Genomic DNA, 24,267 nt, shown 5'->3' with positions numbered 1-24,267 from the left:
ATTCACACAACTATTTAACAGGAAGAAACTGAAAGCAATTTTAATCTGAGAAGGATAGGGACAGTATAAAAGGTATAATTATGAAAGATACCGAGGTAGCTCAAAAGCATACTTAAGAAAAAGTACCATGTTCAGTTTAAAACATGACTGGCATTCTTAGGTTAGGCCCCGTGAGGCTGCACACTGGAGTTCCGCCCTCACTGTCTTCCACGAGAGTGTGACTTATTTTTTAATCTTCATCTACGATAAGCCTCCGTATAGTGTCAATCTAGTTTTCTAAAAATATTTTTTAACAATCTTCTTTTAAAATTATTTATTAACATACTTTTAAACAATGTTTGAGGCAATTCTAACCAATGTCCTAATTCATCCAATGAGGGCTAAGCATGACCTAAGCTTAGAGCTTCAAGCTTACGAGCTACATGGCAGGAAGCAAGTCACCTCTCTGAGCCTCTGGTCTGTCACCAATAGAGATAGAGGTTATTTGACAATAGTAGGGCCCTACTGGCTTCCATAATGTAGGAGGGTAGGATTGTGAAAAGGTAAAATGCTATGCAAGGCATTGCTCCCAGCAATTGTGGCTACTCTCTTGTCAAAGACAGTTTCATTAGTGGCTCAACAGGCAGCTAACAGGTAAGTTACCAATACCAATTTCATTCACTTTATACACATATACAGCCCTAGTGTGACTGGATATAAACATCTGATGTCTACATCACATTATTTTACTACTTACCTTTGCCAACATGATTCTTGTTTTTGCTACGTCCAGAGGCGTGGTGACTGCAGCTGCAAATCCACCTGTGCATATAAAAATACCCGACACACAAGTGAGGTATTGTTTACTGTATTACATGGTATTTTATAATAACTCGTAATTTTGCCAAGATAACTTGTTCATCATTCTGTCCCCGATTCAAAAATCTTTGCCCACATGCTTCATTGCTTTTGTAGTGATGTTGAACTGCATATAAAAGATGTGACAAGATAACGTTTTATCCAAGGAGGTAAAAACAGCAAGCCCCCCACAATATATCTTGCCATTCTGGGGAGCAGCAAACAAAACTGTGTGTACACGGCATATGCCTCTATGGCCAGACACCCTGAGTACTAGGTGAGCTGCCGCAGGGACTCTCAGAGGGCCTCGCCTTCCTCTAATGGGCCAGTGGTCTCTTATCTACTCCAAAATGTTCTGAGGCATAACAGACAAGTAAGACCTTGTATATCACTGGGGTACACAGGGATTCTTCAAGGGAAAAGAAACAAATTTCCTGTATTTCACAGGCTTCCAATACTGGGTCCACTAGAGCAATGCCCTTTCTTTTCTTTTTTTAAGATTTATTTATGCATACCAGACCTGGGGTACATGCCAGAGATGTGGGAGGTGAGAGAATTCACCAGAGACAGAGTGGGGAACAGAACAGGCAGATCCACTGAAATACACTGCTGAGGGGAACAGCGGGCGAGACAGGAGAGGTCTGCTGCGCCATGTGGGTTGCTCCCTGGCCAGCCAGGGATCGAATTCGTGCTGCAGAGGCTGAGGATTGCTTCATAGTGCGGTGCTTCACCCCTTGCGCCACCAGGGAGGCCCAGCAATGCCATTTCTAATCTCCTTTCTACATCTTGTTGGAATCTGTCTTGTTTCAACAGGTGCTCTTCTTCCTTATCTTCTCTCTCATGTACCCTTAATTTAAATACTATGACTACCAAACTGATTTCTTTTATCCAGAAATTTTAAGGAGTCCCTACATATGTGGACAGAGGAATTGGAGGTCTTTAAAAAAAAAAAAAAACAACATACAGTGTCAATATTCTAATTAATAAAATACAAAGGTATATTTACAATCTCAAGAGGCTCTAAGGAGATAGAAAAACACCCCAAAACTTCAGCCTCCATGAACAGGGTGAAATGGGCAGTTTTAAAGGGCTGAACAGAATGCAGTATGCTCAGGATACTCCAGAAATAGCACACCTCTCCCCCTCAGCTTTGTGGAGTGTTGCCAAGAAGGTCATTTGATCCATATATGTTGAACTGCATATAAAAGATGAGACAAGATAACATTTTATCCAAGGAGGTAAAAACAGCAAGCCCCCACAATATATCTTGCTATTCTGGGGAACAGCAAACAAAACTGTGTGTACATGGCAGATGCCTCTATGGCTTCAGCAGCTTTCTAAATAGGCTGCTGAAAAAAGATCATTACACTGGACCTCCTCCATCTGGTGACATGCTCTGGCTTTGAGAGATGTACCCCTTTATGTCCCAGCTGTACTCACCCACGAAGTACGCACACCTCGGGCTGAAGACTATTGATTAAAATGAGTGTTAGAGACCCCGTGGTTTCCGTCCCTTTTGGTCCATATGTCAAATGCTTTCCTCTAGATCCAAAAGTTGCCTGAAACTCAGAGACTTGCTCAACTTTGGGTATTTTAAGAATTGCGGACCCAGTCCTGATATTCTCTCAATTGTTTTGAGCCATATATTCCTAAAGGAATGTATATATTTTAAAGAAAGGGGTCCGTCAGAAAAACAGATGAAACTGAGGTATCCAGGGGGTAAGGGGACAGGGGTTAAAACCGGGGAGGCGAGAGCACAAGGGACTATGGTGCTGGGTCACAGGTGCTGCGGTGGTGAGAGAACTACAGGGCCTATGGCTAAGAGAAGAAGCCAAACACTACAAACATCAACAACGATGCAGGAAGAGCAGTACTTCATTTTAAAACATAAAAAAAGGGGGTTCAGGAAGGGCTTCGCATCCTTTAAAAAAATTCACCCTAATGAAAGAAGAGAGAGGGCAGGAAAGGCCAACGTACCTGTGACTGTCCCAAACTTCCCTCCCCAATCCTTATATTTGCTTTTGTTTCCCTTACTGGCTCCAAGTGGCTCCCTAAGGGTCCAGCTTAAAAGAGCCCTTCCATACACCAAGACTTAAATCCCTGCTCTACTAGCTGACTGGCATTAGGTCAATAATTATTTCTCTGATTGAAACGCCCCAAACCACAGGTACAATTAAGTCCTCAATGTTGTCAATAGGTTCATGGAAAATGATTTTCAGGAAACAACATATCACAAAAGCAAGTCTTCAAATACCACCCTTTGTCCCCTAATTCAGAGTCCACCAGGATTGTTTTCTTCTCATAGCCGTTATGGTCAAATGATGATATTGAAGGACCTAATGTGCTTTTATTTCTCCCATTTTAGTTAACAACACTAAAGCTCAAAGAGGTTAAGTAACTCATAGATTTTAATGCACAACTGAAACTTTGATGTATGTGACGCTAGGATCTAAGTCCTTGGCCACTGTGATTTCTAGTGTTCGCCAAAAGTAATGTTCTTTCACTACATAATGACTTTGATATACACTGAGATGAAATCTGTCCCTTCGCTAAAATTCAAAGTGCACATACCATTTTCTTATTTGAAAATGTTCACCATTTGTGCGAAGTCAACTAAAATGATTGGAAAGTTGACAAAGACATCATTTGTCCTGTCTGATGACTCAAGCGTTCCTGAGTTCCTACACTAAAAGGTTTTTGTCTTCTTTGGGCCTCCCCTGGTGGTGCAGGAGGTTGAGCGCAGCACTGTGAAGCTGTCCACAGCCTCTGTAGCACCAGCTCGATCCTGGCTGGCTAGCAAGGGTCCCACATGGCGCGGCAGACCTCTCCTGTCGCACCCGCTGCTCCCCTCAGCAGTGTATTTCGTCAGCCTACCTGTTCTGTTCCCCGCTCTGTCTCTGGTGAATCCTCTCACCCTGCCACGAATCTGGCCTGTACCCCGGTTCTTGTATAAAAAAACAAATCTTTAAAAAAAAGTTTTTGTCTTCTACCAAATTTGGATACTACAATCAAGCTTTTGGCCATTAGCAGTTCACTATTCCTTTTTTGAGGATGCCTGCCAATATCCTCTTAAGACATTTCCTTCATGAAAGTAGTATGATTAAAAGTCAAAGACAAAAACATATGTTAAATAGGTCCTAATTTTACTTTCAGGATAGAACTGTATTTTATGAAAGTTGTTAACAAAGGTAATTTGGATGTCTTCAAATATCAAAGATTGCTTTAATTGACAGACCTCACAATGTTTTTTATGAGGCCATAAGAATGACTTGTGAAGGTCATGGACTCAAATAAGTGGTCATAGTGGGAGGGGGCAGAGGACCTGTACTTTCAGTTAAAATGTAGTAATTTTCTATATTTTACTTGGGGGAACCGTAAACTGCTGATAATAAATATAAGGAACATGCTAACAGATTAGACAGGAAATAATTATTTGGTACAGCCACTGTAGTCTGGTTTACTACTCAAATCACACATGCAACAATCTTCTGTGGACTTCACTAGAGTCGGGCATGAACTGTTAGGCTAACTACTTTCAAGGACCAGCTTCAGGGAAAGCTAGGCTTTATAATGAAAAGATATCTCAAGTATTTTTAGGGAACAAATGCAGGTTCTTCACCCTCTCCAGATAAAGGGGCCCCCTTTCTACAATAGGCCTGCAGCAGTCACCTCCACGCAGCAGCTGTGATCGCGGTGGGGGCAGCCGAGGGTAGTGCTGCCACTTGTCCCTCCGGGGCCTCCCTCCCCTGACTGGCCTAGGAGTAAGGGGAGCACCTTCATGTGCCTCTTTGCATGATTTCCAAACAAGCATCCAAACTCGGGAGAGACTCAACAACAGATATGTTTCAAAGATAGTGCCAAACTTGCTCCTTTGTTGCCCAGATAATCCTTTACCGTCTTTCCCTTATTCTCTCTCCCTCTCTTCTCTGAGAGAATGTAAGTAGGTGTTTATTATGAGAAACTGATCAGAAAACACTCGATAGCAAATATCACTCAAGTAGTAAATGTCATCATTACTTAGACTCAATTATGGTTTTCTGTTTAGAAGTTGACTTGAAGTGAGGAAGTTGGCAAAGTTGGTTTTTTTCCCTCTGAGTTTAACCTCTGACCAGAAGCCAAGGGAATTTCTGAGTATGACAAGCCCTCAACACCTCCAATCTCAAGGGACATTTTTGGGTATTTGTGCCAAGTAGTTTATAAAACAAGCATGGGCAAGGAAGCGTGCCAAGGATGGCACTGGGAGAGGTCCATCGACAATAATTTAACCAGTTTAAACTTGGAAACACACACAGGGATGAGAAAACGGATTTCTGATTTAATAACAAGTTTTATCACTGTCTTTCTGGTCATGTAAGGTTAAAGAGTCTGAAAGAATAACAGGAAAGCATGTCAGGTTTTAATGGAGTTGCCCAAGAAGGCATCATTGTTCACTTCCCTATACTGTGTAATACACAGTGTCGCAACAAACTCTGACAGCACATCATCACTTCTTCATATTTGGACTCTTTTCAAATGATGTTTATCTTTTAGAAAGATTTTTAAATAGTAGCTTGGTTCCTTAGGATCTTATGCTAGATGTATATGGATCTATTAACAACAGCCTTTTTTTTTTTGGTGGACCTTGGATAAACTCCATCATGTATCAGAACCACAGCTAAAAAATCAGACGTCTGCATTGGAGGAAAGTTAAAAACTACAAGCCATTAGGGAAGAGGATTATATGTAGAGACTTTATTAATATATTATTCTTTCAGTGCAAATGAGAATATGAATTATTGTGATAATGAGAGCTTTTCATTTTCTGGGTGTTAATTGTTTTTGTTGAAATAGTAACAATTCCTTACCTCTGTTTGGTTTTATAGATTACCAAATGCCAACACCTACATTATCTCACCTATCCTTGAGGTAATCCCTTAAGGTACAGTTAAGAATACTGGTGCTCAGGAAGGCCCCATTTGCAAGGAAATCGTTGAATTAACTACTTAAGGAATGGGACCAGAAAATAATACTTGTCGTTGGCCTTCCTTGCCCACAATGACTGAATTTCCATAATTCTCACTTTCCCCGGGGCCCAGGAGGGAGTCGACAAAAATGTACATTTCCCTTCAGGATTGGGGACAAGGACTCCTGACCTCTGGAAAATGAATCAGGACCACCTCCTCATTTAGCACAGCTAATGACCACATGTCCAGTGGAAACAATAAGCTGTCATAATCAATTTGAGCTGGCTTCATTTCTAGAAACATGATTCTTATTTTTGATTATCAATTCTGTAAGTCCAGTGGACCAATTATTAATAAAAGAATTCTATTAAATGTTTTCTGCTTACTTAATCACTGCAACAACAAAAAGCCAGCCCAACAACCACTAAACAAATTGGAAAAGAATTGTTTTTAAATCAAGTCAACATCCTAAACCTGTTATCTGTCAGTTTGTCAGTTTCACATCTAATCTGGGAGTTTACAATCTTCTGACAAATCCTTACTTTATTTCAACCGTAATTCTAATTCACCTTTATTTGCAACAATAAAGTCTATTTCACTCTTAGGCTATAAAACCTATTATTCATTAAATTCTTGAAAGCATCTGCATTCTCATGAAACCTCACTGGAAAATTCATATGACTTAGTGATGGATAACACACTATTGCATAGTGTCACTTTGCTCTTGGTTTAATGTCCAGAAAGTGCCCAGATGTTTCAATCTCCATCTTTTCTACACAGAGCAGTTCAACCCTCAGTGAGCTGTGGAGCAGCCTCTGCTCTCCTAACACTAGTTAATCTGCAACGCTGTCAAACATGTCACACGAACCGTGAATCATTGCCTTCTGCAGAAATTGCTTAAAGCCCCAGAGCACTGCTCACGGCAGACAGCTGCACAGAGCACCCTGCACCCACAGCCAGCCTCTTCCCACAGAGGACTTTATAAATCATCTTTAAGATAATCCTAGGGCCTGAGTGAACGCTTCAATAAAGATAAAAAGAAAAAGAAAAATTTGTCAAAAACAAATTGGTTGTCTTTCAAGCAGACACCTTTTCACCAGTTTTTTTTTTTTTTTTTCCTAAGACACCCTTTTCTCAAGCAACTAGGGGAACTCTCTTCATCTAAACAATCTGGAATTTCTAAAGAATGTTGTTTTTGCATAGTTAATATTTTCACATTTTTCTCCCCCTCTTTGGTCTTTCCCAGTATAATCTAATCCTTTGCACCTGCAAAAGCTCCACAGACTGCTGACTGCCAAGAATCCACCACACGATCCTGCCTCCAGGACCAGAGGGCCTGTGTTTATGGAGAAAGAAAAATACAAGTTATTAAATATTTGAATTTATCGGAACCTCCTGTGGGTTAGCTCTGGGGATGGGAACTTAAGTGAGAAGCTATTTTGAGGACATTCCTCACTGATGACATAAGTGATTTTCCCAAGGACTTAAGTGCTTTCTAAAATAAGAGAAACGAGGGTGATAGCTGCATTCGTGTGCTCAAAGGAAACAAGTGTCAGGGACAGTATGTGATATACACACACTTGTGTACACATTTGTGTGCATATGCGTACGGATTAAAATAAAGGTATACTTTTAAGATAACGTAACATGTTAAATATTTCTCATATAATTCTTTGCATATAAATACCATACTTTACAAATTACTCCAGAGTGGTGTACTCCAAATGCCTCAGTTCTTTTTTCAGTCATTTCCCATATTGAACATGTTTGAAGGATGCTACTTCTATTAATTGTTAAGCTAAATTTGGACAAAAGCACTTTCTGTACTGTTCCTATAACATGTTGAGGATCACACAAATAAACACCCGTGCTGAGTTTCAAACTAGGAAAAGAATGGCAGAGACACACTGCCATGCTCACTGAGAACATGTGACCTTGTAGATCATAGGTGCAGTCACGTCAATTGGTAAACAGTGCTCTGACAGGCGCAGGGCTAAGCTCTGAATATACACAACACAGTTCTCACAACCACCCCAAAAAGCTGCCTCCTATTATTATCCACATTTTTACTAGGCTTTCTAATAGCAGAGAGCGCCTGTATTCTCGTTTTTCTTTAGTTTTACTGAAGTATAATTGATATTCAATCAACTATACACATTATAATATGCAATTTGCTAAATACTGCCACAGACATGCATAAGCACACACCCACCACTGTAATAAGATAGTGATCAGAGGAGATCCCCCCAATTCTGCCCTTCCTCACCACTTCCTAAACAATCTGATCTGTCATTCTAGCTTGCTTCCTTTTTCTAGATTTTTATATAAAAGTAATCATGTTAATTTTTTAACCTGGCTCTTTTCCTTTAGAATGATTGTATGATTCATCTATGTTATTGTACATATCTAGAGTCCATTCCTATTTAATTGCTAAGTAGTATTCCAGTGTATGGACATATCATGGTGTGTTTATATATATTACCTGTTTATGGACATTTGGGATTTTTCCAATTTTTGACTATTAAAAATAAAGCTGCTATGAATATTTGTATCCAAGTCTTTACAAGGACACATGCTTTCATTTCTCTTGGGAAATACCTGGAAGTAAAACAGCTAGATCACATGGTAGATATACATTTAACTTTTTAAAAAACTACCAAACTATTTTCTAAAGTGTGCCATTTTATATTCCCAACAGTTTCAGTTTCTCTACATCCTCCCTACCACTCGGAACTGTCAGTATTTTTTAATTTTCACCACTCTAATAGGTAGGTAGATAGTATTTCACTGTTTTTTCAATTTGTTTTTCCCTAGCAATTAATAATGTTGAGTCTCTTTCCATAAGTTTCTTTGCCACTCCTATACCTTCTGTGAAGTGTCTGCTATATAATCCATAGATTCACCATTTACTGAGTACCTACTAGGTGTCAGATACTGCAGAGTCAAGAAAAAAGAAACATCAGTCCTTAGGGCTAACATTTGAGAAGGGGATAGTGGTTGTAGAAGAGTATCATAAGAGGGTCTCCCTGGTGGCTCAAGGGGGTGGGCACCACACTATGAAGTAGTCTGCAGCCTCTGGAGCACAAGTTCCATCCCCGGATGGCCTGGGAGCAACCCACATGGCGCACCAGACCTCTCCCGTCTCACCCGTTGCTCCCCTCAGCAGTGTATTTCAGTAAATCCACCTGTTCTGTTCCCCACTCTCTCTCTGGTGAATCCTCTCACCTCCTCATCTCTGGTCTGTACCCCAGCTCTTGTATGCATAAATAAATTTTTAAAAAAAGTATGAGAGAGAGAAGGGAGGTGATGGGAGAGGGCATAGATGTGTCTGCTGTAATCTAGGGAAAAATATAATTGGTTGGGGAAAAACAATCAAAATAGACTCTGAGAGCTAAAGGTAGGCTTATCTAAAGAGATTCTATTTTTAAACTAAGTTTCCACTACCACCTGGCCATCTAAGAACACATAAAGACATCACTCTCTGTTTAAAAAGGATACTATAGATAATAAATCTCTTAACACAAAAATATCTATGTAGAAAATCAAATGACGAACTTCAGTGGCAAACACAGAGCATGATAGAAATAACAGTTACAACAGCAACCACAATAAAAACATACAGAATTAACTACGATCCAAGCACTAAACACATTGTATACAGTAACCCACGAACTCCATAAACCTCATGACAATCTCCTGAGGACGACACCATTTTATCCTCATTTTGAATACAGGGAGTTAGGGCTCAGAGAAGTAAAGTAACTTGCCAGTGTTTAAACAGGTGATTTAGCAACAGCACCAGAATCTGAATGAGACTATCTGCTATGGAGTATAAAACATTTGGATTTGGATCAATAGATTACAGCTGTCTTGTCGGAAATATAATGGTATTTATAAGGGACTTTATTTTCACTTAGAGATCATAATTTTTATTGGAATGAAATTAAAATATCTAAGTGAGTGAGCAAACTATGTCAATGCCCAAAGCAATTTGTTTTATGAGTTTGTCATTTTGTCTTAAATGAAAAAGTAAAGGAGACCAAACTAAAAATATGAGTGCCTTACAAATGATTCATTTGGGAGCAAACTTAAATTCATTAAACCACCACCAGCTGGTAAAAAAATTACTATATATAAGTTATTCTTTTGAAATTTAATCTTTGCTCACAGAGGTGAGGGTCAGAGGACCCCTGGCCATTAACAAACTGGCTGGAAAAACAGGAAAGGCTACTGCCAAAGTATATCATTATTTATGACTTTTAAATGATTTAAGACTAGCCTGGATAATGGAATAAAAATCCAGTAAAGACAACAGCATAAATGATTACTATTGACAATATCACCTATTACTTACTGGGTACCAGGTACTATGCTAAAGATTTTAATTTCATGTTTTGTTATTTTTTCCCTTTATTGAGGTAACATTGGTTTGTAGCACTACATATGATATAGGGAAGATTTTACATTTCTCCAAGTATGTATTCTGTACACCAATGCAGGTGTAGGGCAGGTGCGTAGGGATGTGAAGCAACTTGCCTGAGGTCACACAGATAGTAAGTAGGAAGGCTACATCTGGTAGTTTGGCTCCCCTAACATTCTGTCTAACTTAGACAGAATGGTAAGTATGGAACATTATAAAGATCCTCACCACTACTATACACGACTCAACTTATAGTAGGCCCACTATAACATGAAAGTCACTAAAGAAAATATTTTGATATCACTAAAGATTGCTTAATTATGTGGGTTAGTAGTGGTAGATTTTTTTAAAGGAACTATCTGAACATTAAACATCTTGAAATTGGCATGATTTCTCAGCCTAAAGAAGTATTACCATTGCCACAGAGGTGTAGCGATCATTTCTATGAAAGTAGATAAATAAAAGGACAGTGGGAGGGAGGGACAGAAAGGAGCCCCATGTTGGAGTCTCAACTCACATGACAGAGATTATGTGCCAAAATAACTTTTTTAAAAGCAGGTGGCTATGCTTGACCTAGTATTTGCTTATTGATCCAAATTCAAGGTCTTGTTTTCCTTTACTTTTCAAGTCAAAGAAATTTTCTAACCATCCATGCACATTTGTTTATATTTCACGTTAACAGAAATTTCAAGTTTAAGTAATGAGGCTGGCAGTTAGAAATGTTCTTAATTTCACTTCTGTGGACCTTCTTAAGTTAAATGTCCATGATATAGGTTGACTGGAAAATATTTCTAATAGCTTAAACAGGAATAGTCATTTTGAAAAAATTTTAGACTTACAAAACAACAGAATTCCCATATACCCTTCGCTCAGTTTCCCCTCACACTGATGTCTTACATAACCATAGTACAGTGATCAAACAGATTACATTACTGGTGCATTACTAACTAAGCTACAGCTCTTAACTGAATGTCACCTTTCACAGTTTAAAGTTACGTAATTTTTTTTAATAGCAGTCTGTTTTCTCAAATAATGTAAGCTGTAATGTCCATTTAGGATATAATGAAGAATCCTAAATTCTTAGTGGTGTCATTACAAAAGGAACTAAGTTGTTCTAATTTCCCAAATTATTCTTCACTCTTTGCTCAAGGCAATCAGAGGAAACAGCATGACTTAATTTGACTCCTGGGGAGTAGCTGTCACTGCCAGTAATCACTTAAAGGCTAGAGAGCAAACACCAGGCACAATACTATGGAGGGGCTGGGAGTCCAAGCCTCGGCCAGAGTCTTCAAGTACAGCATGCGGAGAAGGTTGTGTTTTTCACTTCAAAAGATCCACCCAAATGTGCACTACTGTCCTATGAATAGCCAACTGAAAGTGTTTTGGCTTCAGTGCAGAAAAATTTAAAATTTGGGACTTTAGCTGCTCCAAAGTTGTCATGAGGCTTCCAATCTTGCCAGATTATGACTCTTTACCACATGCTTTCATGGTATGAGGATGGGTCATTCAATTAATAACATCAGATAATAATTAATAACATCAGATAATAAGTAATTTAAGATAACAGAAGTCAGTCCTCTGTGTAGATCTCACTGCTGTTAGTCTACCATCAGAATTTTGTGACACACTAGACAATGGACAACTAATTTCATGTAAAAAGCCTATAAGTAGTACTGTGAAGCATTTGTATATACTTCACAATGTACATTAAGAAGCAATTAGAGCGATAGCTGTTGCTAGTTTTTATTATTCATTAAATGAACCATATCTTAGTAAAATACATCTTTGAAAAAGAGATTCCCAAAGCAAAGTTTTAAAATAAGAAGAATACTAAATTGGGAACCATGAGTAAGTTTCCATCACTCTCATGCTGTGGCTCTGTCAATATAACTAAGTGGCTGCAACTGATATTTATGACAGAACTAGTTTTCCTAGTTAAAACTGGATATACCTAATGATTAGGAATCATTTACAGTACGAGGCTAATTTTGGTGTCAACAGCAGTTAGGCAAAAACTAACCTGAGATGTACAAATAGTACCAACTTTAAGTGGGTTGACTTTTTTTAATAAAGATTTTATTTTTTTATTTTTGCATACAAGAGCTGGGGTACAGGCTAGAGATGTACAGGGTACAGGCTGGGGTGAGAGGATTCACCAGAGACAGAGTGGGGAACAGAACAGGTAGACTGACTGAAATATACTGCTGAAGGGAGTAGCGGGTGAGTCAGGAGAGGTCTGCTGCGTCATGTGGGTTGCTCCCTGGCAGCCGGGGCTCAAACTTGTGCTGCAGAAGCTGCTCATTGCTTCGGTGCTTAGCCCCTTGCGCCACCAGGGAGGCCCAAGTGGGTTGACTTTTGAATCTTGTTTTAGTTCTAATGTTTTGCTTGGTTGAGATATTTAGATGCTTGCCTGCTAGATACAGTGGTAAAGCTACAAATTTCTAAGAAAGTCTTTAATGAATAATTATGCTGATTGTAGGAAACGAAATTTCATTTATTATTCTTGAGCAAAAGCAAGACAGGCTCAAATGCTGTTTGTCAATACTTAGGTTTTATAGTTGGAAGATAATTTTTGGGTATGTGAGTCTAGGTTTTATTGGGGGGAATATATTTATTCTGACCTAGCCTTCTGAGCTTCCTGGAAACTTTACTAGTTTGAACTCAAGACAAAAGGTGTCAACAAAATCTTAACATATCTCTGGATAATAGTTACAATAAAACAAATTATTTTAATTGATGTTCATGATGCTGATTGTGAGTCAACAAAAGGTGACCATTTTTAATACTTCTGCTTCCAAAGGCACACACCTGGCTTGCTATAATTAAGTATGGAACGATCTTTGAAAAAATTATTTTCATCAAAAATGGTTAATATGAAAGAATTGACAGAAAACACTAGCAAGCTCCATTTATTTGGCAACAGATACACTGACAAGTCTTTATCCTCAACAGCATTAAAATATATTTATAAATAATGAGTCACTAGTTTTCATTAACCTTCAAGTGTTCCCACATCTCACCCTTGCTTCTATGGGACAGGGAACTCATTCCCTTCATTTTTGGAACTCATTCCCTTGCACAACCCCTTCTAGAAAGAGAGCAGGCAAATATCTGACAACCTAAATGAATGCCTATAAGTCATGTTTGATCATTTTATCCTTGTATAAAGAACGGGGGAAGACATGAGTTGGCCAAACACCAAATTTTCATTCTTGGCTCCAGAGAGAACCATATAAATCAGGAATGGCACAAAGGTTCCACCTCAAGGATTAACATGTCCTCAACACAACAAGACTTTCTGGTGAGCTGTGCTAACACGAACCTCAAGTTTTGTTTAGGTTCACCTGAAATGAGGTCTACAATCAAGTTGGTGACACCTGAGGAGACAGAGAGACAAGAATAGCACAAATGCTGCCACATCGCATCTATAAACCAAATATATTAAACACACGCAAAACATTCACAAATAGCCAGAAGACATCGAAAGAAAAAAAAAAAACGAAAACAAAGCTAACTCTCTTCCCCTCCATTTTTAAAAGGAGGTTACATAAGAAAATATAGAGGTGGCCCTTGAAACCAAATACAGGCAGGGTTTTATATGGAAAGGAATTGAGAATTGCTATAGGCATTTTTTTTTTTTTAAAGATTTATTTATTTATGCAAGCACTGGGTACAGTCAGAAGCGCGGGAGGGTGAGAGAATTCACCAGAGTGAGAGCTGGGAGCAGAACAGGCAGAAGGACCGAAGTACACTGCTGAGGGGAGCAGCGGGCGGCAGGAGAGGTCTGCGCGCCATGTGGGACCCTCCTTCAGTGGCCGGGGAGCTGCCGGAGATCGAACCGGCGCTGTAGAGGCTTCGGGCAGCTTCGCAACCCAGCGCTCAACCGCTGCGCCACCATGGAGGCCCGCTATAGGCATTTTTTAAAAGAGCTTCTTAAAATATATCAGTGTTTAAAAAATCTAGACTAAAGTGTGGCAAGCCCCTCTTTTCTCATACTTTGTCTTAGCTAAATAAAGGTCAGTATGACTCATCCTAGGAATCTTTTTATCTGATTTTTGTCACAAACTTACATAAGTGGGAAAGAAATGCCTTTAAGGAAAGAAGACAAAAGAAGAATCCTGGTCTGCTTTCAACTGTTTCTTGAGAACCCTATACCCCACAATCCAATAGGTGGTGACACTCACAAGGCACTGCTCAATCTTAACCTTCTCCTGAAAGTACTGGAATCTAATGGTGCGGTATCTGTTGTTCTATTTGGCTTCACAACTATGACTAGGGCAGGCCACCTGGCAGCTGGTCTAAGTCAGGAGCTAGGAAAGGAATCACACACTTTTCATTCACTGTCTCAGGCCTTCGCTGTACCTGACACTCCTCCTTCCCTACTTAACTTTCTCTGTTATTTCTTTTTCAGTATTTGCCTTTATCTTTCCATTGCAAACTGTAAAACAAATATTTTCCAAACATTACTTTTTTTTTTTTTTACTTTGATTGAATCTCACTAAAAAGTCAGAGGAGTTTTTATTTTTCTAATCCTCACATTCTTCATATGGATTCCTCTTTCTCTCCTTCAGTGGCTCTAGAAGCCAGAAAATATTATCCATTACTTTTACAAATTGAAAGGATACTGTGGAAATCTTGTTTCTTTTTCGTTTTGCAGAAAGTATCCCATATTTTCTAGGATAAAAATGAAGAATGCAAATGTTCTTACAGTTTTTTTAAATTGTTAAAAGGTGCCTATTTATTACAATATGATTTTGCTAAAATCCTAATGAGCGATTTAGACTGACTTTATATTGGCAATCTGGACATATAATAAGTACTCTGCTCTTATTTTCAGGTATTGCCTTCCATATCGATCTGTTATATTAAATTGAGGGTACAAGCTTAGTGTGGTAAAAATCATATACACACAAGCATATTTTACCCTGTTATCATTTCCTTCTCCATCTTTAACATGCCTCGATAGCAATCATTGTTCTGACCAAACAAGTCCGTGCAGACACCAGATTCTCCCCATCTCTGAAATGACATATGTGGCGACCATGAGCTGTGAACATCTTCTAAATTCCTACTGTTTTGTTCATATTAACAAAAGTATAGGAAAACTTTGTTGTGGGTAAGATAATGGTAGACATTTTAACTATTATGAGAATAAGAATCGACAACTAACAAGTTATTCTTCAACCTGAATAAAAACAATTTTTAAATAAAATACTAGCTACTTAAAATATTTATAAAGTGTAAATAAAAAGCTGTACATTGTATTATTACTGAAATGCTAATCCATTTACCCCTGATTTGTATTAAAAAGTTATGACTTTATCTTAGAAAATCATCAGCATAAGGTCATGGTCTCACATGATCAAACAGATTTTATTTTCATTTTATTTCAAACATTGCTTCTGAACTTACAGCTTACATTTCTTTTAGCTACTCCTTTACAACTTTGCAACACCTCGCAGCTAGAACCAAAACTGTCTAGAACTGACATTAGTCTAAACAATTCCCTACATTGCACTAGAAATTGATGTTGCATATTCAAACAGAAAAAAATCTGCATTCTTACAGCACATTTTTCCTGTTCTTTCAAAATATGTTTACTGTTTAATAACCAGTAAGGGAAAAATCTATGTTATAGTTATGAACACACTTCTAAAAGAAACTAATTATAGTGTATACGGTTATGCAACTTTGCATTGAACTAGAAAAAGAATGCTAATCTTCAAACAACTAGGAAAGAGTTATAAACACTTGCTGTGTAAAAGACAGAACGATAAAGAATATAAACATAAATATAAACAATTAGAAGAGGTTCATCCTCCAATAAGCAAAGTCTTGGGAGGAACTAAACATGAACACGTGGAAAGATGTGGTCTGACTCCACTCATCACCATAAACCATCTGTGCTCCCCAGTTCATCACTGAGAGCTGCTCTTTAAATGAGCACTGTTTAATCCCTGCCCAAGCACAGCACAAGGGATTTTTGAGAGCGTAGATTTATGAAATGTGGTAGCCACGGCTATTAACTTTTTATGTCACCTTGCTATAGAAATGCCTTAAATAAGCTGATTATAAAATATGACTTCAATTTTCCACCAGCTTTTGCATATATGGGAAAGCAAAAAACATTATTAAAGATATCCCGCATTATATGCAAAGATACGCATAAAATGATTAAGAACACCAACTTTGGAGCCAGATTCCTGGGTTCAAATCCTGGCTGAACCCCTCACTATTGAATATTTCTCTGCAAGCTAACTTAGATTTGTCACACCGGCCAGGCCACCAGGGCTTCCATTTTGTGGGTCCCAAGAAACTTTATCATCTATAAATGGAAGAGCTTGAGGCTTTATAATGAGTAAATATCAGTCAGCAATACAAACATCAGATAAAGGTAAATCTCGAGGGCCTGAACTGGAAGACCTCAAGCAAACATAAAAATTGAACGGATTTTGAAAGATGCTAGTATTTGGACTCGTGGAAGCACATTTCATAAAGGAGCCAAAGAACAGTGGTGAGAGGGGAGAACACATGGCAGGAACCCACGCTGGCTGGAGGGAAAGGATTTTACAAGAACAGTATGAGGGGAGACTAGAAATACCAGTTAAGAACACAGTGTAGACATCATTGAAAACTAACAACAGCATGATATAGGGTTTAATAAAGTTAAAATTTCTGAGAACATAAGTATTACTTTGAAGAGATGTCTAAGAAAACTCACACCAATGCAATGTGTAGAATAGATGAGAAAATAGAGAAATTATTAGAACTTAGTTGAGGCACAAGTTAATAAAAAATCCGAGAATAGGCGGCCACAAGTTCCATAAAGTCAGACATCCAAACTCAGTAAGTGATGTGATATGGAGAAAGAGAAAGAAAAGAATCAAATTTTAATGTGCAGTTTGGGTCCAGGTGGTCAGAACAGCAATAGCATGATTAACAGGAAGCAGGGAGACAGAAGGAGGAAGTCTTTTTACAAGTAAGGTAACCGACTTGGCTTTTAAACAGAGTAAATTTAAGGTGAGAATAGCCACGCCTACCTCCAGACCTGCACTTCCTTGCACAACAGGAATGCAATAGGTGCTGAGAAAAATATTTCTGAGTAGCGTTCCCATACAAACATAATAGAGAAGCCCTTCCACATAATACAATTTCTCTGTGGCTGCTAGCCTAATTAAAATGGATAAAACCATAAACACAAAAATAAAAGAAGTGCCAAAAGTTGTCTCTATCTGCAACGCACTGAGATTTCACTTTTGGATGTTTAAAAAAAATTATTATATGAAAAGATGTCTAACACCATGAGAGAACTGCCAAGTAAAACCACAATGAGATACCACTGCACAACTGACAACTATTAGAATTATTAGACCACATATTATAAAAAAAAGTAAAAATCTAGTAATGACATGAATGCAGAGCAGCATGGAAAAACCACTGTGCAAACATTTTGACAGTTCCCTATCAAAGTATACAGTTCCCTATAGAGCAGAGATCCCACTTCCAGGTACCTAGCCAAAAGAAACAATGTGTCCTCACAAATATCTATATGCAAGTGTTATAGCAGCTATATTCATAATCACCAAAAACTGGAAACATGTCAAATGTAGTAAACGGACAGACAAATGGTAGAATGTCCACACAATGGAATACTTCATTGTGGAACAACTTACTGGTAATCTCAAAAACACTGTCTTGAGTGAAAGAAGCCAAGCACAAAATGCTATGTAGTATATAATTCTATTTATATAATATTCTGGAAAAAGGAAAACCATGACCCGTCTATACTTTGGTTATGGTTACAAGTTACATTTGTCAAAGCTCACTAAAAAGCATACATATCAAGAGTGAAGTTTACTGCATGCAAATTATCTCTCAATAAATCTAACTTTAAAATAAAACTGTAGCATCTTAACATTTGCTCAAAGAAAATTGTTAAAGCTTAGCATTGTTATCCATGTTGACTCTGAAAAATTCTAGACATTTCTTATGTAGCTAGACTAGCACAAGCACCCTTAATACAGAAAAGATATAAACCCCTTGATTTTCCCCTCTTTAGGCCTCAAAAACATTTCTATGCAGAATATGGCAGAAGGATGTTAGAGGGGGTGCAGAGGCCGCGTGAATGCTGGTTATTGAGACACTAATAAAGTGAGTCTTGTTTGTGGACAGCTGTTGGTCTCATTGTCCTTTTGTCACACACAAAAAAGGAGAGCTCTTATGCTCATGGAATGTGACCTTCTCATTGGATAGCTGTGACATCATGCCCGGAATCACTGCCTGAAAAAACCGTTTCACCATGTAACACAGAGAAAATGGTAAAAATAAAAACAAACAAAACAACCATGAAAGACCCTACAACTAATTAAATAAAATACATTAAAATCAGATCACTTAAAAGAAGGATTTCTCAATACTGCATATTCCAGAATATTTTTTTATAAGAAGAATGGTTTGTCTGATCTTACTATTGTTTGTATATTAACTTAGGAGAGTATTTTTCTGAGTCCAAATAATTTTTGTTATTTGCTTCAAAAGACATTTTGTATGAGCATTCTAGGATTACTAATCCCAAACAGTTACAGGATTAACTCTTTGATTGTTTGTATTATCAGAACCTACCTAGAATCCTTGCCATTTTACAATTTGGTCATTTATAAACCATTTTTACATGAACGAACACCCACACAATTCATATGATACACAATTTTCAAAATCAATGCACCAAAAGATAAAAAAGACAGTATCTCTTCATGTTTTGAATATATGTTTTTTAAAATGTATTCAATAGCTTGTTTTTAAACATATGCATGACTGTCACTGAGGCTGACTCAACTCCTCACACTCTGCTAGTCCTCACCAGCAGCAAAGACACAAGATAGAGTAAGACCACACACCCAGGCTGCCCATCTTTACGTGTGAGTGGGAAGGTCTGACCTTCTAGACCTTCTAATAATTAGGGTCTTTTGCTTCCTTTCCATTTACCTACACTGCTTATTCTTTAACACACAGAGAAATAAAATTCAAGTGGTTGAAAGTGAGCAGCAGTAAAGAAGTAAAACAGTTTTTTTCTTATTATCTATAAATTTCAATTCTGCCTGCTATGCTGATTTCCCAGTACTGTAGGCATCTGAACAAGTTTAAGAGAAAATCAGCTTGTAAATCAAGTGCAAAAAAATTTTCAACTGTTAATAATTTTGAGTTTTTAAACTGCTATTCAATATCATATTCTATTCCATAATGAAACTGTCAAGTATTTGTAATAATTAGAGAAACTGTACATGAAGATTGGAAAACTTACTTTTAAGGATTCCCATAATGGAAACTGGACCAGTGAGAAAGGTATCTGAAGAGGGAGAAAAAAAAAATCAAATAAATTAGGCAAAAAAGATTAATATGTTTGGCATTACTACATAAAAGCCTATAACTTACTTGGGAACATCTTTCATTTTAAGCTTATGTACTTAATACCGTTAATATTAAATAAATACATAAGCATAGCCTATCTAGATTTTAGGACGAGTTAAACTTTAACTGCCTGTAGAATTCTACCAACTTTCTGAACCCAAGGTACACAAAATGATGCTGTGAGCTCTTTTGAAAGGGAAAGAGAAGCACAATATGGAAAGGGTCTGGCTACGGGAATGACAAAATTATTATTTCCCACCAGAAGTAATAAAGACTTTAAAGACCTGGCATTTTCCTGCTAAAAGGCAGAACCGTTTACTCTTTAACAGGCAGTGTTAGGGTCTAAGAGAAACAAGGAAGGGGAGAGAGGGGTGGGCCAAAAGGTGAGGGAGGGAGGGAGAAAGTAAGGAGGGGGAGGAGAAGTACAAAGGGAAGGACATGTAAGGTGGGTGAAGGGAGAAAGGGAGAGAGAAAATGAAAGGAGAATGAGAGAAGTAGAGAGAAAGGGACAGAAAGAAGAAGGCAGGTGGAGAAAAAGGGAAGACAGGAGGAGAGAGACAGAGTCACAAGTGTAAGCTGAGAAACAGGGTACAACAGAACAGCCAGCTTGGGCGTCGGAAACCCAGACCCCATTAGTGCTGGAGGAGGGCAGGACTCTAAACAGAGCAGGGGATGCAATGTTGGGCCTGTACACACAGCAGTCAAGGGAAGAGTAACCTGCCGTAGTAAAGAAGTGGCAAAGACTATCACTAACTTAAACATGTACAATTAGTTCTCTAACTGTAAGAGCTACAATTATCCAGCACACTTCATGTGTCAGACACTGTGTTAGTAAGCACTTTCATAAATTTCATTTCACCAAATCCTCACAAAACCCCACAAGACAAGTGGATATTGTCCCAATTCACAGATGAGGAGACTGCACTTTAGAGAAGACCTTAAGGTACTCAGTTAGGAAATAAGAAGCCCAGAAAATCTGCCTCCAAAAGCCCTGTGGAATTTACCCAAAAGTCATCTAAATGCATTTATCTGCATATGAATCTACCCACAGTACAATCTACTAGCTATGTGATATCCAGGCCCTGCCCAGAGGGCCTGTGCCAGGGATGCTGCTGCTCACCAACAGGCCATGGGCCCAGTATTGTTATTCTATATTCAGCTCAGCTGCAAGTGAAACATAAGTGTGAACTTTGAACATTATCAATATACATATACAATAGGAAAAAGAGACCATGATTTTATAGGAATAATGGGTATTTATCGGCACATAAATTAAAGGCATTGAATTACTTCTTAAATATTTACATTTAATCAGTAATTAAAAGTCTAGAATCATTTATCTTATTACTCTGCTTGAGCAAATGATGGCCCTGAGCTTGACAGTAGTCACAGAAAGAAAATGTCTTCCATTCAGATAGATTAGTTTAAGATGACAAACTTAAATCTCAGAGAAGGCATGTGATCTTCTTAAATAAACTGCACCCCACCAAGAATGTCAAAGTTCCACAGCAGGAGACAAATTTAGTTTCTTCCTTTTTTTTTTTTTTTTGTCACCACAATGTGAAAGCATTTGTCACTTCTACTCTGAAACTAAAGTGCTGCATTTCCAATTAATTATTAACCCTCCCCCCAACATAAACAACAACCAAAAAAACTGACTGCATAACAGTTTTCCAAAAGCTTTTCTAAATTTTTAAAAATTTATATATAATAAAATACCTGAGCAAACAGTGGGTTATAGATGATTTTAATTTTCTTCTCTATACTCTCCCCTCCCAAATGTAAATATATCACATTTTAACAAGAATGAAAATATTTCACATTTACAAGGGAAAAAAAGGGATTTATTAACTTATTGTAATGTTCCATGCTAGCATTCTTCACTTCCTGATTAAAATAATCCATAAAACTACATTATACGCTAGCTATACTTTTTGGGGTACTTAATAAATATTAAATTTTGAATCCTATAGATTCATTTGCCCATTTTCCTCTATTAAAAGCTATTCATTAAATTGTTCTTTCAACTTAAAGAAGCAATTTAAAAATCACACATTTGGAATGGCCAAACTATTCCATTGGGTATTTATTTTAAAAAGTGAGCCGACAGTAAACTCTAACTTTACTCTCTAAAACAAGATTAATTGACGACCTAATGTAATTAAATGTGCTGTAAATGCTTGAATAATTAAATTGGTTTCTGGGAGTGAAATATCTCGCTTAAGATAAACTACTGATGTGTAAAAAATTTTCAAACATTCTTCCAGTCAAATTTGTACTGCAGGTTTGTCCTTTATAATATGAAGAATTAACAATGAAAATGTGCCCCACACATGTGAAAGCAGCACTGCCACCAAAGAAGGCTTCATGGCTAGAACAAATACTTCTTCCAGCTTCCACAGAACATGGGTCTGTCAGAAAGCTAGCTGCCTCCCCGTGTCTGGTCTGGAGTTACATAACAGTGATGTTTCTTCAAAACACGGGATCTTAAAACCCCAAACAGATGTAAGCTGTTATTCTAAAATGTTTTATAGATGAAGAAAATGAATAGCTGCACTCAGAGGTCTTATATTCCAAAATACAACATACCCATTTTATTGCCTGAAAGTACAAAATGGCTCACTGTTGTGACCTGTTTAATGCCTCTATTTAAGATGTTTTGTTTGAATAAGGTTGTTAAGACCCAGGGCAGTAATAAGTGAGTGGCAGTAAACCCAGCTACCATCAAAGAGGCAGATGTAGGGGGAAAAAACTGCTAAAATTCAACATGGATTCCACTTAGTAATAAACATTATCAATAATTCCATGTAAGAGTGCATGTGAGGATCCAAGTGCTATAGACACTTGGATATAGGTGTGGTAAACAAGGCAAGGAAATGTTGAGCATTACTAATAAAATAAAGACTGTGCAAAATTACAAAACAAACCTGCTTTACCTGTCTATCACCAAGTATTGGGCTAGAATCATCCTTGAAGTCAATCAATGCTTATAAATCTGTAATCGTAAAAGAAAGAAATGCCTACACTCTTGTAGTCCTTAGCGTAAAAAATGAAGTGACTTATAACTAAGGAGATAGGAAGTTGTGATTTCTAAGGTATCAGTAAGCGCTAAACTGTCTCTAATGAAAACAGCACATTATAACACCCGTACATTTTTTACAAAATAAGACTCGAGTATAAGGTCCAGTGAACACAATCCACCATGAGTGATCTAAGGAAGCCTAAGAATTGAAAAAGTACATTTTAAAAGCTGTGAAGGCTATGATACTTAGTAGAAATAACCCAAAAATCTTAAGCAACAGGACAAAAAAAAATACAGAGACTATTTGCTAAGACCCAAAATAGATGGGGTTTGAAGAAGGCACAAAATTTGTTGACTCACATGGAACAGAGTGGGCCCAAGAGCTGGCCCATTCCAATTTCCAAGGGATCCTACAAGTGACCCTCTCTTTGTTGTATGTATGACAATATAAAAATTCTATGCTGATTTAGGGTTTTCATTCTACTGTCACACTGTTAATAAAGTCATTCTCCCCTTAAATACTCTGCCTTTCCCCCATTAAACCCCTGTGGTAGTCAAGGAAGGGCAAGTGAAACTGAAGATCTAAAGTCCTTTTGCCTCAAAGTGACTATTGTTCATAAGGAAAAAATGAGAGCCATTCAAAGCTGGTCTGTTAGCATCTGACATGGCAGGAAAGAATTCTAACAGTAAATACATATCGACTTACTGATTTAACAACTGTAATCCATTTATGCACATCACACATAAAGTAAAGAACAAATACCTAATAAAGGAAATTAACCTAAAGAAGGCAAAACTGACCGTGACTTTGGTTCGTGAAATACTAAAATTACTAAATCATCTTTCCAAAGAAAGCACAAACTGAACACAGTATCAAAATCTAATACAGAAAAGGAGATAAAATTAGCAGTTTGATTTTTAAGTAAATCTTTTGAGTCTCAAAGAAATCTTCAGGGAATCACCAACTGCTAACTCACTGTACCAGATACAAGAAGTCCTTAGTAAGTGATATCACTGAAGGCAATAATTAGATTTTCTCTCTACATTCTATAGCATCATCACAATAATTCTGTGTGGGTATAAACAGCTGGCATATCAATTTATATGTTGATATGCCAGTCATACAACTTTGTAGTGAAGACAGAAACAACGTCAAATAAGTCCATAATCTGCATGTCTGAAGTACAAAAACAAGTTTCTGTTTCTCAAAAGTGTGCATGTATTTCACAATACTCATGATTAAATGCTTATCAAAATAAAAATAGAAGGGACATCCTTAATCTGACAAAGAATCACAACAAAAAACATAAAGCTACTATCATTCCTACTGCTGAAAAACTGCCCTTCCCTTCAGACAATAATCAAGGCAAGGATGTTTGCTCCCGCCACTTCTATTCAACATGGCACCAAAGGTCCTCGTCAGTAAAATCAGACAAGAAATAAAAAACACTAAAATTGGAAACAAATAAAACTATTCCTATTCACAAATTACTTGATTGATTGTACACAAAACCCTAAAGATACTTATGGAAATAATACATCCCTCCCCCCCACAAGAATTCCTAAATACAAGCCAACAAATAAGTGGAAAACAAATGTTCTCTTAAAAAAAATTCTACTTTCAGCAGCATTAAAAT

At 37.6% G+C, this 24,267-nt stretch overlaps 1 protein-coding gene across 4 annotated transcripts in view; it reads right to left on the bottom strand.

Moving 5' to 3' along the window:
- SLC25A26 (solute carrier family 25 member 26) overlaps nucleotides 1-24,267 on the bottom strand; it is a 115,480-nt gene that overhangs the window by 6,117 nt on the left and 85,096 nt on the right. For 3 of the 4 annotated variants that reach the window (XM_037492390.2, XM_037492407.2, XM_037492399.2), the window contains 3 exons: nucleotides 19,502-19,546; nucleotides 7,047-7,116; nucleotides 737-801 (listed from right to left, as the gene is read on the bottom strand). In XM_037492390.2, coding sequence (XP_037348287.1) covers nucleotides 737-801; nucleotides 7,047-7,116; nucleotides 19,502-19,546 — 180 coding nt within the window. The other variant, XM_054695433.1, reaches the window with a different exon arrangement.

This window comes from Talpa occidentalis, unplaced genomic scaffold (assembly GCF_014898055.3).
Source record: "Talpa occidentalis isolate TD23 unplaced genomic scaffold, MPIMG_talOcc4v2.1 talOcc4.10, whole genome shotgun sequence".
Classification (NCBI taxonomy): Eukaryota; Metazoa; Chordata; class Mammalia; order Eulipotyphla; family Talpidae; genus Talpa; species Talpa occidentalis.
The sequence above is the reverse complement of the archived record's forward strand: the minus strand, read 5'-3'. Positions and strand labels throughout refer to the sequence as shown.